Below are 15,874 nucleotides of genomic sequence, written 5' to 3'. Positions count from 1 at the left end.
TTCGGGCGCCACTGTAGAAACATTAGGATTTTTTGGAAACGCGAAAAAGGAGCAATGCCCTCGCCAGGACTCGAACCACGGACTTCTCGAATACGCGTCGTACATGCTGACCACTACACCACGAAGGCATGCTAATAAGGCAGGAGAAATACCTTATCTACTCCCCATTTTAAAGGGCGACTAGGGTTTAGGGGACCCAATCGCCAAATCCCGAAGGTGAAGAACCATCATTCAACACCTTTTTTAGTTCGGGCGCCACTGTAGAAACATTAGGATTTTTTGGAAACGCGAAAAAGGAGCAATGCCCTCGCCAGGACTCGAACCACGGACTTCTCGAATACGCGTCGTACATGCTGACCACTACACCACGAAGGCATGCCAAGAAAGTGGGGAAAATACCTTATAACCGAAGTAGTTTTGAATGGAACGAACCGGTCTCTGAATGCATTATATGCTGCAAAATTTGTTCGTGCCAATGGATTGTAAAAATGAAGGATATGTACGAACGAAATTCTTCTTTCCTGAACTGTGTCCTGATCGGATATGAAACAGTTCTATTTCAAAAAAAAAAAAAAAAAAAAAAAAAAAGCATTAAGTGCAGAACTGTTTTACTCTGCTTATTTAAAAGTAGATGCCTGTTTGAAAGGAATATCTTATTTGAATATAGAACAATTTTCATTTATTAAAATGTTGACATGTTATTTTGCTGTATCGAATGTTACATCTATGGTTTTCTTGCTTTTTTGAATAATTTTGCCAGTTTCTCTCTTTCTTTTTCTTCTTCTTTTTCCCCCCTTTTTTGGGGGGGGGGAAGGAAGAGGGATCTTAAGATTTTTTTTTCTTCAAAGGTAAGTAGTAGTCTAGTTAACACGTGTGTTGGAACGGTCTGAGCAAATTACACTCATGTCCATAAATTAAGGATAATTCGGAGTCACGCGGAAATCGAACTCTAAAATAAATATATCACCTGCAAAATCATTACACACATCTTCAAGAATCATATGCAAATTTCAGGAAGTAACCAAATGACACCGATGGTACGACACAATGACGAGAGTGTAAGAGAGTGATATATAAGGAATACAGGCAAAGAAGTAAAATTGTTCATAGGCGCTTTATAAGCATTTCAGTGCAATAACCGAATAGTTATGACACAAAGGACGCATTTGGATGATTTTTTACGTGGTAGAATTATCGGCCGTCTGAAATGTGGGTGTACCCAACTGGAAGTCTCAGACGAACTTGGAATTGCCCAGACTGTCATCTCCAGCCTTTGGCAACGATTCCAAGATGATGGTAATGTGAGTAGACGTTACAGCACAGGTTGCCCCAGAGTTACAACGCCGAATGCGGACCGGTATTTTGCAGTTACTGCCAAAAGAAACAGGCGGAGCACAGCCTCAGACCTGTCTTGTCAGCTCTCTTCAGCCACTGGTACGACAATTTCAAGGCAGACCGTGTACAGACGCTTAGGGCAGACTGGTCTATATGCTCGTAGACCTGTCAGATGCGTTCCACTTACTGCAACTCACTGTCGCCTGCGGTTAGCCTGGAGTAGAGAGCATGCATTGTGGACACCGCAACAGTGGGCTTGTGTGATGTTTTCCGACGAGTCCAGGTTTTGCTTTCAGTCTGATTCTCTCCGGACTTTCATATGGAGAGCTCCAGGTACCCGTTACCACCAAGAAAACATCATTGAACGACACCGTTACGATGGTGCAGGAGTGCTCGTTTGGGGTGGAATTATTCTGGGTTCCAGAACTGACCTGCATGTTCAAATTGGAACCATGACAAGCCAAATCTATCGGGACGTCATTCTGGAACAACATGTACGTTTGTTTCGGGGCTTCATGGGCGCACAATTTGTATTTATGGATGACAACGCCCGTCCTCACCGTGCAAACATCGTAAGCGAATGCCTTCAATCGGAGGATATCACCCGTATGGACTGGCCAGCATTCTCACTGGACTTGAATCCAGTAGAGCACGTGTGGGACATACTTGGCCGACGAGTTGCAGCCCGTCAACCTCCTCCTACAGGTCTACCGGAACTTCGGAGAGCATTGCTTTTTGAGTGGTGTAATATCCCCCAAGATCAGATCAATAATTTGATACTCAGCATGCCTAGGCGTTGTACGGACTGTATTGCATCGTCTGGGAGACATACAATGTATTAAAAATCATACCAACCATATAATATTTTTTTTTTTTGTAATTTGCTCCAGGGAGAAAAAATCGCTAATTTTTTTAATAATATCAAACATATAGCATCTTTTTTTTTTTTTTTTTTTTTTTTTTTTGCTCTTTACCTTTTGTTTAATAAATAAGCTTTACAAATAAGTCAAATTTGTTTTGCTTCTAACTCTTCCTTTGCCTGATTTTGCATTATCCTTAATTTATGTACATGAGTGTATTTTTCTGCAGTTTCCTTAGCAGTTATGGAAGTAGTAATATCTTCGTAGCTAGAGACTTACTCCATGTGTAAGGTAAATGAAGTAAGCCGGCTTCCTTTAAAAAGGTTTTCCATGAAGTCATCATTCCCTTTTGACAGTCAGTTCCTCAGTGCTTCATTATAATCGATTAAACAAAATATAAAGACGAGAAAATAGAAAAAGGAAAATTTGTACCAAAATTTCGGTTACCAAACTTCGATTACCCAAAACTCTCTTTAACCAAAAAGGTTAAAAAAATGTAATTCTATTGAATCAGTGAGGTTCGAAAGTAGTCATTTTCAATTTTCTTTCAAACCAGCCTTTTCACTGCCTTATTCTTTGCAGATAAATACGTGGTTTTTAATATTAGTAAACAATTTCAGCATATTGTATGCAAAAATATCGAAATGTAAAACCTTTATTCAGAATATGGCTTTCAAGTATCTACATTCATTGATGGATTACATCATAAATTATGTTTGTAAATATTCATGCGTTTAAACTGCAGCAGTATTAATTTTCATCATGAGATTTTTTGCTATTTTTAAAAGTTCGTGTATGGGAAATTGGTTTATCTTTTAATAGTAGTGAGCTCAGCTACCTAAAATTTTAAAATGGCATATGACTCCTTTCTGTGACTTAACTAAAAATTAAAAATAATTTATTTTTAAGCAAAACATATGCAAAAATAACAAAATTATCTAATATGTGCAAAAATAATCCATTTTCATGTTTTTATAAAATCGGACAGTGAACTGTATTCCCCCTCGTCACCAAAAAAGTGTAATCAGAGATGTTCCGCAATAGTCAATTTGAATAAATAGGTTTCTACTAAAATTAATTGTTACTGTTAGGCATTTTGTGTTAACAATGTCAATATCGTAAATAACGTTTGGTGGCATTTAGAATTGATATTCTGCTAACATTTTCTATAAAATAACATAACACTACTTTTAGCAGATGCCAGTTTTGTTCTTTCACAAACTTTACAAAAAGAATAATTTGAATTTCTTTAATAAAGTTACTTGATTTTTTTCCCCTTTACCATTAGAAATGATTAGATTCTTTGTCGTTAAATGACTGTCTTCATAAATAAAATGAGAAAGTGAAACATACATTTGGAAAAATATGTTAAGAGCAGACTCTACAGAACACATCTCCAAAGAAGCAGACTATTCGCTTTCTTTGGAGCAAAGAGATTTTTCATTAATCTTTTGAGATAAAACTGCAATAAACTGATGTATCCAAGCATTTTCTAACTTAGCTTAAAAATGTATCAGCCACAGTCATATATACTTGCCGTTATTCGCCTTTTAGTGAGAAACCATATGTTTAAAAGGCAAATTTTGAAGTTGGCCGAATGTTGTTGCTTTCTTGGCTTTATTAGTGAGACACAAAGCAAACTGAATTCCACTAATAATTTTTTTCGCTGTGACACCCAGAACTGCAGAAACTTTTCTGTACTTGAACAGTGCCGCTGCGGACATCCTGTCTCCGAAGTTATTTGATAATTTAGTTTCGGAAGAACTAAGATGTTAAGCCTAATCATACCGAAGATATGTGCCTAATAATTATGTTTGTAAACCGTTGTATTATATGTAAGTAAATTGATGTGTGTGTTAATAACGAAGCGGAATCATCATCTGGATTTAATGCTCGAACAGAAATCTAATGAATGGTAAAATAATTATCACAAACAATTCTAAGCGATCATTTTGTTCGTCATATAAAAGGCCTTTATTTATGATTTTAAAAAAGCGAAAATTCTTTCTGGTGGTTCTTGATAATTTGTAAAGCATTAAAATATATACCTCATGTTATTAGATACTATAAAATAATGCTTTAGAATCGAACAAGAGGAAGGGAACGTAATTAACAGGTTTTGTATTTAGAATTCGTTACTAGGCAATAATTTTATTTTCTGTCTGCAGTTTTATACTCATGAGGCAAATAAAAATATTTCCCTAAAATGATAATTTATCTAAAAATTTTACAGTTTAACGTGATGTATCTACACCTTCACAATGTGTAATGACGTGAGATACTTATTTCAGAATTTTTAAAGTAACTAAAATTTGTTTCACCTGATGTTCAAATGTATGCATGAGTACAGTTTTGTACTTATATAGAATAAACCTAAATTGGCTCATTAATAACCATTTCAAAATATAATTAATTGTTTTAAACATTGTATGAATGTTTTTGATAAAACATACAATAATATGTAGAAGCACAATATTTTTAATCAAGTAAAAATGAAAAATTAAAACAGAGAAAGACTCTTAACGAATACTTGTTACAAAAATTCCTTCTCTTAACTAGAAAGAGACAAATTTCTTGATTATTTTACGGTATAAAAGTCTTCATGTTAATAGAAATGAAATTTTCATCCATGTTTAAAGTTCTTAAAATAAGTAAATCAATAAATGACTGCACTAATTACATAAGATGAGTGAAAAAATGTATTGTGTTAAAGCAGAGAACTATAAAATTTTAAAATACATTTTTATTTTAGAGAAACACATTTATTTGTCTTAAAAATTTCCCGATTAGAGGCAGAAAGTATAATATTAGTGTAATAATGAATTCTAAACATAAAATGTGCAAATTACATCTGCACCTGCCAATTCTAAACCAGCTACAGTGTCTAATAATGTGACGTATATAGTTTCCAAGTACTGATTCCTAACACGTGTTACGTAAATCTAGTATTTCATTTTTGCCTTTTTACACTTAGTACTGTTTTCAATTATTTTTCGGGTATGTTTTCTCTCCTCATTTTTTCAGCAACTTATGCTCCTAGCATATTTTCTAAAGAACTGTTGTTTGTTTTTTCCCCCTCCCCCGTATGAGTTTTTTAAAAAAAACTTTGGCCTCTTGGCGGCAGAGCAAAAAACACCAGTGAACACTAATTATTCATCCCTTTATCAATTTCTGTGGCCGAATGAATGTGCCTATGGTGAGGGAATTGATTGTTTTGGAGATAATTTTTTTCATGTATAATGTGAATACGCATTAAGTTCTTGTAGAAAATGTTGCGTGAAAATGCTTTTTTTAAAGGAGGTTGAAGCTAGGTTACTTATCAGAGTGATTAAAGAGCGGCTGTCTTTCCTCCATTTGTATCTTTTAAATAAACTACTGTTTCTTTAATTCCTTCAATTAGGTATGGGCCTTGAAATCGTGGACAAAATTTAGTTACTCTCTCTTCTCCTGCCGATGATAAAGAATGCTTGATTTTAAAAACATGAGCTCCCACACAATAATTGACTTCCTTCTGATTCCTATCATGATATGCTTTTTGTTTCTAGCTTGCCATGTCTGGATTTTTAACTGCTTCATCTATTATCTTTTGGATATTTTTCATTTGGAATCTTGGGGCTCTCTTCTGTAGGAAGAATAATTTGTCCAGCAGCGTAAATAACTTTTAGCCAAAAAATAGCTCGGCTGGAGCCTAAAAATAGCTCGGCTAAAAATCAGCCTAAAAATTCATAAAATTAGCTCGGCTAAAAATAAGCTTTAATTCAGCCTAAAAATAGCTCGGCTGGAGTTACTTTAACTATGTTCTTATTAACCCGCTCCGCTATGTTTGACTTCGGTCGATAAGGCACCATTTTTAGGTGGTGTATGCCAAATTTTGCGCATAACTCTTCAAATATTTAACGAACTATTTTCCGCTTTCGGAAATTAATTTTAACGGAGTCCATATTTTAAAATATATTTACTTAACGAAGAATGTGCAACTTATGGAACGACTTGACAATACGCAGTTACAAACTTTTGCAATTGCGCAAAATGCACCACTTCACAAATTCGTTGTACTATTTTTCTAAGCCTCACGTGGCCAGAAATAGGCGAATCATTTAGAATGTTTAACTTTAAACTCGCTGGAATAACCGGTCTAAACTCGTTACTTTTGATTCGTGGTTTTCGAATAAAATAGATTATCAATAAGGTCACCATTGTCGGCTGTATTTCTTGTTGCCGTAATGTCCGGGTGTTCAAAATTATCTGGATCCTTCAAATAAGAATAAATATTTTAAATTCTGTATCCATTTGGAATTGTTCTGTAATAATTTCTCGTGAATCGAGTACTTTCGCCGTATAATGCATTTTACAGTATTTCCTTCCTCATTCAACTTTCTTCTTGAAAGGGCATCGGCCACCATGTTTTCCTTTCCCGGATTATGTTTGATAATTAAGTTGAATTCTTGAAGTTTAAGGGCTCATCTAATCAACCTTAGCAATAATTTCTTCCTGAACACAACCGCCCTACGGCCGCATTATCAGAATAAACTGTAATCGATGCACTTCCAAAATGTACTCTGAAATTTTTGTACTGCGAGCGTTTCTCGCTCAGTGGCACTCTTAATTTCTCTGCGGAATTAAGGGTTCTACTAAAATATTCAACTAGTTGACCATTCTGCATAAGAACAGCACCCACTGCGTAGTTAGAGGCACCTGCCGAAATTTCTAGATTTTCGTCGTTTTCAGGTAATTTTAAGAAAAAAAAAATTATCGCATTAAAGCTTGGTTTAGTTTTTCAAACGCCGTATTGGTCTCGGCTAGCAAAGTAAAGCGAGTGGTTTTTCTCTTTAACCATAATGATGTTTCCGCTATTTGAGCGGTCTTAAAGAAAGTTCTATAATATAAACACATGCATAGTAATCATAGTTTCTTTGCAGTATTTGGCGGAGAGTAGTTTTTAATAGCTATTATTTTAGAATTTTTGGTTTCAATTCCTTTGCTGACTATTTTATTGTCTAAGTAACGAAGTTCTGAAGCAGCGAACTTACTTTTGGCGGCGTTTATTTTTAGTCCAGCTTCATTTGGAAGCGAAAGTACATCTAAAAATGGTCTTATCGTCGATTGTTTCACTCGTGACTACGATCGTTTAATAGATAAACGTATGTTTGCCAAGAACTAGTCGTAATATTGTATCAATGGCACGTTGGAAAGTGGCAGATGCTCCGTTAAAGCTGAACGACATTCTCAGAAAAGCGTACTCGCTGGAGTTCGTAGTAAGTGCAGTTTTAGGAACATCATCAGGCTTCACGCGAATTCGGAAATAGCCGAATGTTAGATCCAGCCTTGTTTATAGATTTTAGAGATTTAATTTTTCGAATGAGTTCATCTCTTATGGGGAAGGGATAGACAGGATACTCAGTTATGCTGTTAAGTTTCTTAATAATCAACAGCGAACATGCTTTGAGGTTGGTAAGTAGGAGATTAGTTTTCTTTTTACAGAACATCATCGGGCTAGCATAAAAACTCGTTGTTAGGAGTTATAATTTTATAACTTTAACATTTCTTCTATATGATCCTCAATTAGTTTCTCTTTAATTTTATCATAACGATAAGATTTAGACCTCACTGGAGCCGCGGTGCCGATGTCTATCGTAGGAATCACAATAAGAGTGTAGCCTGGTTATTCTTTGAATGAATTTGAAAAGTCACTTACCAGTTCTTTTAACTTTTCTTTTTCCTCCGGGCCCAAGTGCTGTAAATAACGCTCGGTGGCTGCGTTCGTCTTTCTTCCAACTTGTTGATCTGTAGCTGTAAATTAGAATCTTGAAAATTAAAATGAGCTCTTGCCGTTTTAAAAAAAATCTACCTGTAAAACTACCGCAGGTTGAAGATTTCTCACAACAAAGAAAATAACTTTTGATTGTCCATTCTTCACTTGGACATCTTATCGAAGCGTATCTGTTCTCGTTGGTTGGCAACAACTTTTGCCTCTCTTAAATTATCTCTTAAATATTTTCTAAAATGCTTCCGAAAAAACGATTCTGAGATAAAACTACATTGGGTCCGGTTATTGATCAGTGTTTCTGTAGGGACGTTATTTAGTAACACCTGCACAACTGGCAACTCCAAATTTTACCTTATAACGGTGTTTAACTGAACATTTTGGGGATTTTCTTCATTCTGGGGTCATTGTACCATCTTGCCTTTAGTACCCTGGTTTAAATTGTACCAGTTTTTTCTTTTGCCCTTCTTTTTGGCGACCGCTACTCACGTTTGAATCTTTTCCTCTTTTATCCAATTGTCTCTTCTGGCCAAATTGTGGACTTCTCTGAGGCGTCGGCCTAAAACTTTGCCTATTTGGCCTTTCGCCATACCCATACCCTTTCATGCATCCTTTTTCTGCTACGCATCGATTTTGGAACTTAGTTGCTAGAATATGCTCTCGGGTGAATTTCCGAATTTCTGTGACACTCAGGATTTTATTGAAAACAATAAATTTTCTCTTTTAAGTAAACCAATTGCCTCTGAAATGGAAGTACGTTCGAGCAATCTACTAGCTTTTCAGCAATCTACAGGGAATCCTTAGAGAAGTTTAAGAAAAAAGAATCAGCATAATATTCATAAATTTTCAGAATTGGTTTCAGAGATTTAAATATAGAACTTTCTTCTTCAGCTGCAGATATGCAAGGAATTGGAGTCTTTAACTAGAACGGAAATACTTTTATGAATGTGAAACGCTTCTAGAATATCTAATTCGCTAGTGGAAGTTGCTTTTAATTACTTTTGCGGCCATACTTAAAGACCCCATTCCGGATATAACCTTCTGGAGTATATACAGGATTCCTTGCCAGTGTAGTGTAATTTATATTAATCAAACTAAGAGAGCCTTAAAGTGTTGTGCTATGAGGCATATGTAAGGAAAAAAGAAACACATAAATCCGACTATTGCTCGACCTTATTGATCAGAAAACCACATTTTCCATTTTTTTTTTCCTGCTGCCAAAATTATTCAAAAAGCATTTTAGTTGACGAATGGAATTTTCTAGAGGCGTTTTACATTCGTAAAAATCCTTCAGTTTTAATAAACGATCCTAATTCCAATCCTCATTTATCGTTTCGCCCCTTGTGCCAAAAATATTAGTTTCTGAAACGTTCTTAAACACTGACACGAATGCGTGGTGGGCGAGGTGAACGGGGAAACGCTCTGTCAGATCCGTGTGCCCAATGGGAGGCAGCGCGCTTCATGCTGGTAGGTCTGCGTGACAGTCGATGCCAAAGGGCTAAACTATAGTCCCGTTCACGTTTAGTATTTATTCCCGGTATGTTGACAGCCATTTATCAGATGTCTAATATATTTGAGCATGTTGCTTTCTCTTATCTTCAGGGCTTATCTGGAATCAGTTATCAATATGCGTTATGATGATCGCTGTTTTCCACATTTTTCTAAGCTCGAACGCTATTAGTCTATGACTGTCCAATGGTCTGCATATCACAGAATGTCCGCAATAGGAGCAGATAAATTTCAGCAATATTGAAACCATATAGAATGGTGTGGTGTATTTAATTATGGCAAAGCACACGAGGGCTATCTGCCTAAGGGAAGGGATGCCTTCGTGGAAGACTTTCTAAGGGAAACTGGCTCGTATACACGTTACACATGGGGAAAACCGTGAAAACGCCCATGCAGCCAGCCCGTTCGCGGGATTCGAACCTCGGACCGAACTACCAGTGTTCAGCGACTTTACCGCTCGGCCGCTGGTGGGCCCCATATAGAATGACATTATATGGGTGAAGTGATGGAACCTGCTTTTTCTGTTATCTTCTGAGTCAGCTTTGGGTAACGTAGAACTCAAGCAGCATGCAACGTTCAATGGTTCCTGGAATAGTTACCATTTTGCATAATTTCTTTAAACCCTGCTCTCACCGGAATTTGTACCTAATGATGAAGTCTGGTGCATAATTCTGCAACGCTTGAGATATCACAGATCGCCAAGGCTATAGCAAGCACCTTTGCGACATACTGAAACCGCAGGTACTGGCATATACGATATCTCTTCCTCTCCATATAGGGTTCAAATCCAGCGAGAGGGCATGGACGTTTACGTAATTTTCCGCGTCTTAACGTGCATACAGACAGTTCCTTTAGAACGTCTTCAACGAAGGCATTCCCTCCCCTTAGACAGATAGCCCTGGCATACTTTGTCATGATCAAATAAACCAAACCAAAACAACCAAAATAAAAATAACTTTAATATAAATACATCAAATAAAAAAATCAAAACATTCCTGTGTATGCCGGGTCATGTAGCAACAAATATTGTTGTCTATAATGAATGAAACAAATACTGATTTTTTTGCATTTCGCAAGCCGAACTAAGTTGTAATTACAGTCATTTCATTCTTATACTATAAATTACCTATAAAATAAATATGGCTTTCATAATTAGCGTCTTTCAGAGTTTTGCACTTTTAATCGCCAGCAGTGTAAGTGACGTTATAAACATCTTTTGTTAATTAAACAAATATGCTATAAAACTCAATTATAAATTTTTGAGTTTGATCAGTGCACTGCTATAAGTTGAAAAAAAATTGTTTTTTAATCTTATGGGAGGTAGAATTAGAATGGCTAACGAAATTGGCAATTTACCCAAGCCACCATTAGAGGTGGTTAAATTAATGGACGTTGAATCTGACAGGGATGGGTCTGATAGGATCGTCAAGCAAAACAAGTGAGTATCAACTTGTTTCGCTGTACATTATAATTAACCACCTCTAATGGTGGCTTGGGTAAATTGCCAATTTCGTTAGCCATTCTAATTCTACCTCCCATAAGATTAAAAAACAATTTTTTTTCAACTTATAGCAGTGCACTGATCAAACTCAAAAATTTATAATTGAGTTTTATAGCATATTTGTTTAATTAACAAAAGATGTTTATATCTTTATCATCTTTCGTAATTGACATTTATACTCTTATTGCGGACATTCTGTGATATGCAGACCACTGGACAGTCATAGACCAATAGCGTTCGAGCTTAGAAAAATGTGGAAAACAGCGATCATCATAACGCATATTGATAACTGATTCCAGATAAGCCCTGAAGATAAGAGAAAGCAACATGCTCAAATATATTAGACATCTGATAAATGGCTGTCAACATACCGGGAATAAATAACATATCTAAATCATCTTTCGTAATTGACATTTATACCTGTCATTTGAGAAAAAGTTACTATTTTGAGGATGATATATCGTCACATTTTGAATTCATGGCACAATACGCTGCCATTTCGTTGATATATACGAAAAGAAATCATACAATCGTTCCGAAATGCACTTTGTTTTTTCAAATTGAATTGGCGTAATATTTTCAAATAACACATAGAATTTCCTTTCTCAAACAATGGTAAAACTCGATAGTTTATTTCCTTTAATACTAAAATCATTGTTGTTGTATATTCTAACAGGTGATGGGTGTTTTTCAGGTTGTGATAATAGTGATATTCAACAGAATCTTCGTGACTTTGAATGTGTGGAAGTGTGGAGTGTGAAGTTAAGTCTTGCTCTCTTCGTCATCCTTGTAAAATTAACATCAGGTGGGCTCCTGTTTTCTCATATATGCGGAAGATTCTCCTTTTTACCATGTTTCCTTCCCTTTTCAATTTAATACAGAAATATTCTTCTTCATTTCAGTTCTCTTATCCTCATTCGCTTTGCATGTTAAAACGGTCTGCATGGATCAATGCAAGCGCATGATACTGAAATAAGTAAATGGAAGGCATGCTCGCGAATTTTCCTTTTATAATTTTAATGACTAATTCCTTTTCTTTTGTTTTTTAGAACTTTCTGAAGCCCAAGGAAGCTGTGATATTTCCTCGAAGCTATGCTTATGGAAATCCATCTTACGTCATGGATTACAGTTTTCCACCCAAACATTATTACCAGAGCTACGATATTTATGGATAACACTAAAGTAGCTATCAATTAACCGTCCCAAGAAACGCATTTTATTTGATCTCATCTCGTCCATGGCTCAGAAAGTGAACACAAAGAAAGTGTTGTATTTTTTATGTAGTCAGTTTGTTTAGTGTCACTCGTCGATGTATGAACAGTTACAAAGAACAGAACTGCCACACGGGTATACACTCATTCCTTATGCCAAACTGAATCAAAAATATGATAATTAAATTACACAGACTCTTTTTCTATAGTGACAACAATCCAGTAATGTTGTGCTTGATAAAAACATCTTTTCAGAAAGATGCATTTCTTATCTTTTGCAATAGTTTACCTGTGTAATAGGATAAGCATTGTATAAATTTTTCGAAATATTTAGTATCTATCGCATACAAATATGAGACCATAGATTGAAATATTATTACTGTAATTTTATAAAATTGCTGTCGTACAAATAGTAAATTAGGAATTTGATCTTTAAATTCTTTTGTATTTGTCATACCTTATCATAAGATGAGGAAGAAAAAGTGGCTGGCAAATAATGTTATAAAATGCTTTATTTAAAAACTGAATTGACTGGAAAAAATTCCTCAGTATAAGTGTCAAAAAGTAAAATAAAAGTGTCAAAACATTTTCCTCTTCATTTATGAAGGTATTATTTAATACTTGTATCTATATTGTTTTGTTTAAAATGTGCAACTAAAACGTTTTCTTATATACATTGATTATTGAATGTAATAATTATTGAAAGTAATGAGTCTTCCCATAAACAATGCAGTTTTTTTCAATTGAATGAACGAAACGTCGGAGGAGGGAAAAGCGTGCATCTTAGTATTGAGGGTAGAACGGTATTCTTCTTCTTTTATTTTGAGAAGTTTTAATTTTCAAACCAACAGAAGCATACTACTGCATATTTCAAAATCATTTATCAATTCCTTGCCATTGTCACTTTTTGGTTACAGATTGAATTTATTTTGAATTTTACTGACTAAATAAATGTAAGTGTCATAGCTAAAATTTAACATTTGTAAATTTATTTATTGCTTTCGTAACATAAATAATACCACATTTAAAATTATTTGCTAATGGTGAATATTCGTGTCGGAAAGTACATGCGTGTAATAGTTTTTAATTTAAAAACTTCTAGCAATGTTTATGGAAGACTGAATTCATTTATCATATTGTACAAACAACTTCTGTTTGCAACTGGTTGCATCAGAAACTTTCTGACTGTTACTGCTTATTTTAACAAGACATTTATATACCCTTTTTTTTTTAAATTTTCCAGCAACACTTAAAATGTTGAGATTACGTATTTTACTTAATTGTTTACTTTCTTGAAAAAAATGCTAAATATTTTAAAGCTATTTCAAATTTTTAAATCAAGAGAAATAGTAAATAATGTCCATTTATATGTCTGGCAGCATGCAATTTTAATTATTTTTAAGACCTTTTATTTTTTCTTCTTAGTCAGCTGCTATTAATTAGTTTAAATTATGTGGTTATTTTATTATTTTTGTTTATGTCAATATTTATTTTTCATTTTTATTTGTTGAGTGTGTATCAGTGTGCTTAATAAAATTATTTGCATACATAATAAAATTCCTGTCCTTTTCTTTCACCATTTTTATAAACATATACAATTTAAGGATTAAAAAATGTACAGCTATGTGCTTGATTTTCTTTGCTTACGCACTTTCGTTCTGATGTGTAAACAAAATTTTTTTTAAATAGAAAAAAAATTGTACCCTTTATATCTTTTTATCCTTTTTAAATGTTTTTGTATAGCAATAGTTGTGAATTTTCTGACGCATAATCTGAAAGATTAGGTGCGCCAAAAACATATTACATACTTCCGACCCAGCCTACCTACTAGTATAAGTTAATGCTATATACAAGTTTCAAACAACAGCAGACTTATAAAATTAAATGAAGTAATAAAATGATGGATGCTAAGATGAACAATTACTTTATAAAACTCATATAATGATTTCAGATACAAAACATGAGTAAAATAAAAAAAAAAAAAAACATGAGACACATTAAAATGCTTAGTCTTAAAATGCAAAACACAAAAACACAGCTTCAAAACTAGATCAAATTAAATAATAAAGACCCGTGTCTTTCAGGTGCGAAACAGTTTGGTATTGACCTCTTTTCCGATTATACGATCAAGAGGATAGTCGCACTCATTGAGAAGCTTCAATAGAAGTTTTAAACTACAGGCTCTCTGTTAAAAAATGACGCACAGATAAAACACTATCATAGTTAGGATACAACGGTTCACTGTCCGCTTTTAGGTGGTGATGTGATTCAGAAAAGACAGGTAGTAAGGCGTGTTAACAACAATTTCTCCTTCCAGTTTTTAGTACTTTTCCAGTATTCCACTCAAAGCTTCATGCTTCTTACTTGTCATTAAGCTCAACATCCCAAAGTAGTTGACATTGCTATTGTTGCAATATCTGCAAGTTCATTCCTTTTACTTCGACATTTGGGCACATAGCAGTAAAGAATGTCATATCCATAGATTGCAGCTTATGTTCAGCACTTCGAAAACAAACGATCTGTTTCTCTTAGAAAAATTTTGCAATTAACGTAGAGCACTAAATAAGTCCGTATGCATAATCAATCTTTTATAGCATTGCTTTGAAATCAAAGAAGGCATACAATATACAGATGGCAAATTAGAAATGGAAACAGAACAATATTTGTGCAGTCTGAGCCTTCAGTGTGATATCCAATCACAAAGGCTGCTTCAACGTGGATACGAACTTTCGATCAAAACATAAATACGGGTACATAGTTACTATATACATTTTTGTGAACCAAAAGAACTGCTTTTACATAACCTCGTTAGGTATATTGTTCTCTATACCAATAGCTCAGAGAAAAAAGTTCTATAATATTGTTCTCTTCAAAATGTTTAAACTTTAAGAAATTGGATTCTTACATCATTCCAAGGAAACATTTTGCTTAAACATTAATCTCAGACATACCGTAGTCTTCGAACAAAGAGGGAGACCTTTTAGAGAAGTAGTATTGGTGGAGAGGGTTGCGTAGGAAAGAAAATCGCATGAATTATCTATTGCTAGAAATCGAGCAGGATGTTCAGACTGGGACAATATGTTAAAATAATAGCAAAGATACAATTACCAGCTGCTTAACTGAAGTGACGATTCAATGCATTCTATGTATAGGCTATGCGCAGGAAATGTGAAGAACAAATGCGCAAAGCTTGATGGTACATATGATCAAGTTTTAATAACACAGATGGACGTGAATATCCGTAATCTAATTTAGATCTAATCAGCGCTCTAGAGATACGGAACGTAGCATAATGTCAGATCCTCACTATGTGCTCGATAGAACTTTTATGAGGTTTGGGGTCTTCAAGTGTTTTTTTCTAATACACCGAATGTAGGGAATGAACGAGAGCTTTCTGTCTACGAACTTTCCAAGATATTTTACGTCTGGCTAAACTGGTATTGAAGAATCTTGAAAGTAGAATTTTGGATCTGGATGTAGGCCTGTGCGGAGGCATATTGGCTGCGTATTTGAAAGTGCACTTTGTTAGTCTTTTCTCTCGAAAACTGCAATCCATGTTTGTTTGATTTTTTTTCAGAACTTTTTTCAGGGCAATTTGCAACTGTTTGTAGATATACCTCATGTCGACCCCACTGCAACTTATCATAAAGTCATCCACATATAATGTCCCATTAACATAAGGAAGAAGCTCTTT

The 15,874-nt window shown here is 34.7% G+C and overlaps 1 protein-coding gene across 2 annotated transcripts in view; it reads left to right on the top strand.

Moving 5' to 3' along the window:
- Window positions 1-13,422, top strand: part of LOC118190855 (carboxypeptidase D-like) — a 164,044-nt gene extending 150,622 nt beyond the window's left edge. Inside the window, exons 10-11 of one of the 2 annotated variants that reach the window (XM_085813149.1) lie at window positions 11,664-11,774; window positions 12,019-13,422. In XM_085813149.1, the coding sequence (XP_085669275.1) occupies window positions 11,664-11,729 (66 nt within the window). In that variant the 3' untranslated portion in view covers window positions 11,730-11,774; window positions 12,019-13,422. The remainder of the gene's footprint in view (window positions 1-11,663; window positions 11,775-12,018) is intronic. The other variant, XM_085813148.1, reaches the window with a different exon arrangement.
- Window positions 13,423-15,874: the final 2,452 nt, after the last annotated feature.

Source organism: Stegodyphus dumicola, chromosome 3, assembly GCF_044657685.1.
Source record: "Stegodyphus dumicola isolate Sdum_Otavi_A_Nest chromosome 3, ASM4465768v1".
NCBI lineage: Eukaryota > Metazoa > Arthropoda > Arachnida > Araneae > Eresidae > Stegodyphus > Stegodyphus dumicola.
The sequence above is the reverse complement of the archived record's forward strand: the minus strand, read 5'-3'. Positions and strand labels throughout refer to the sequence as shown.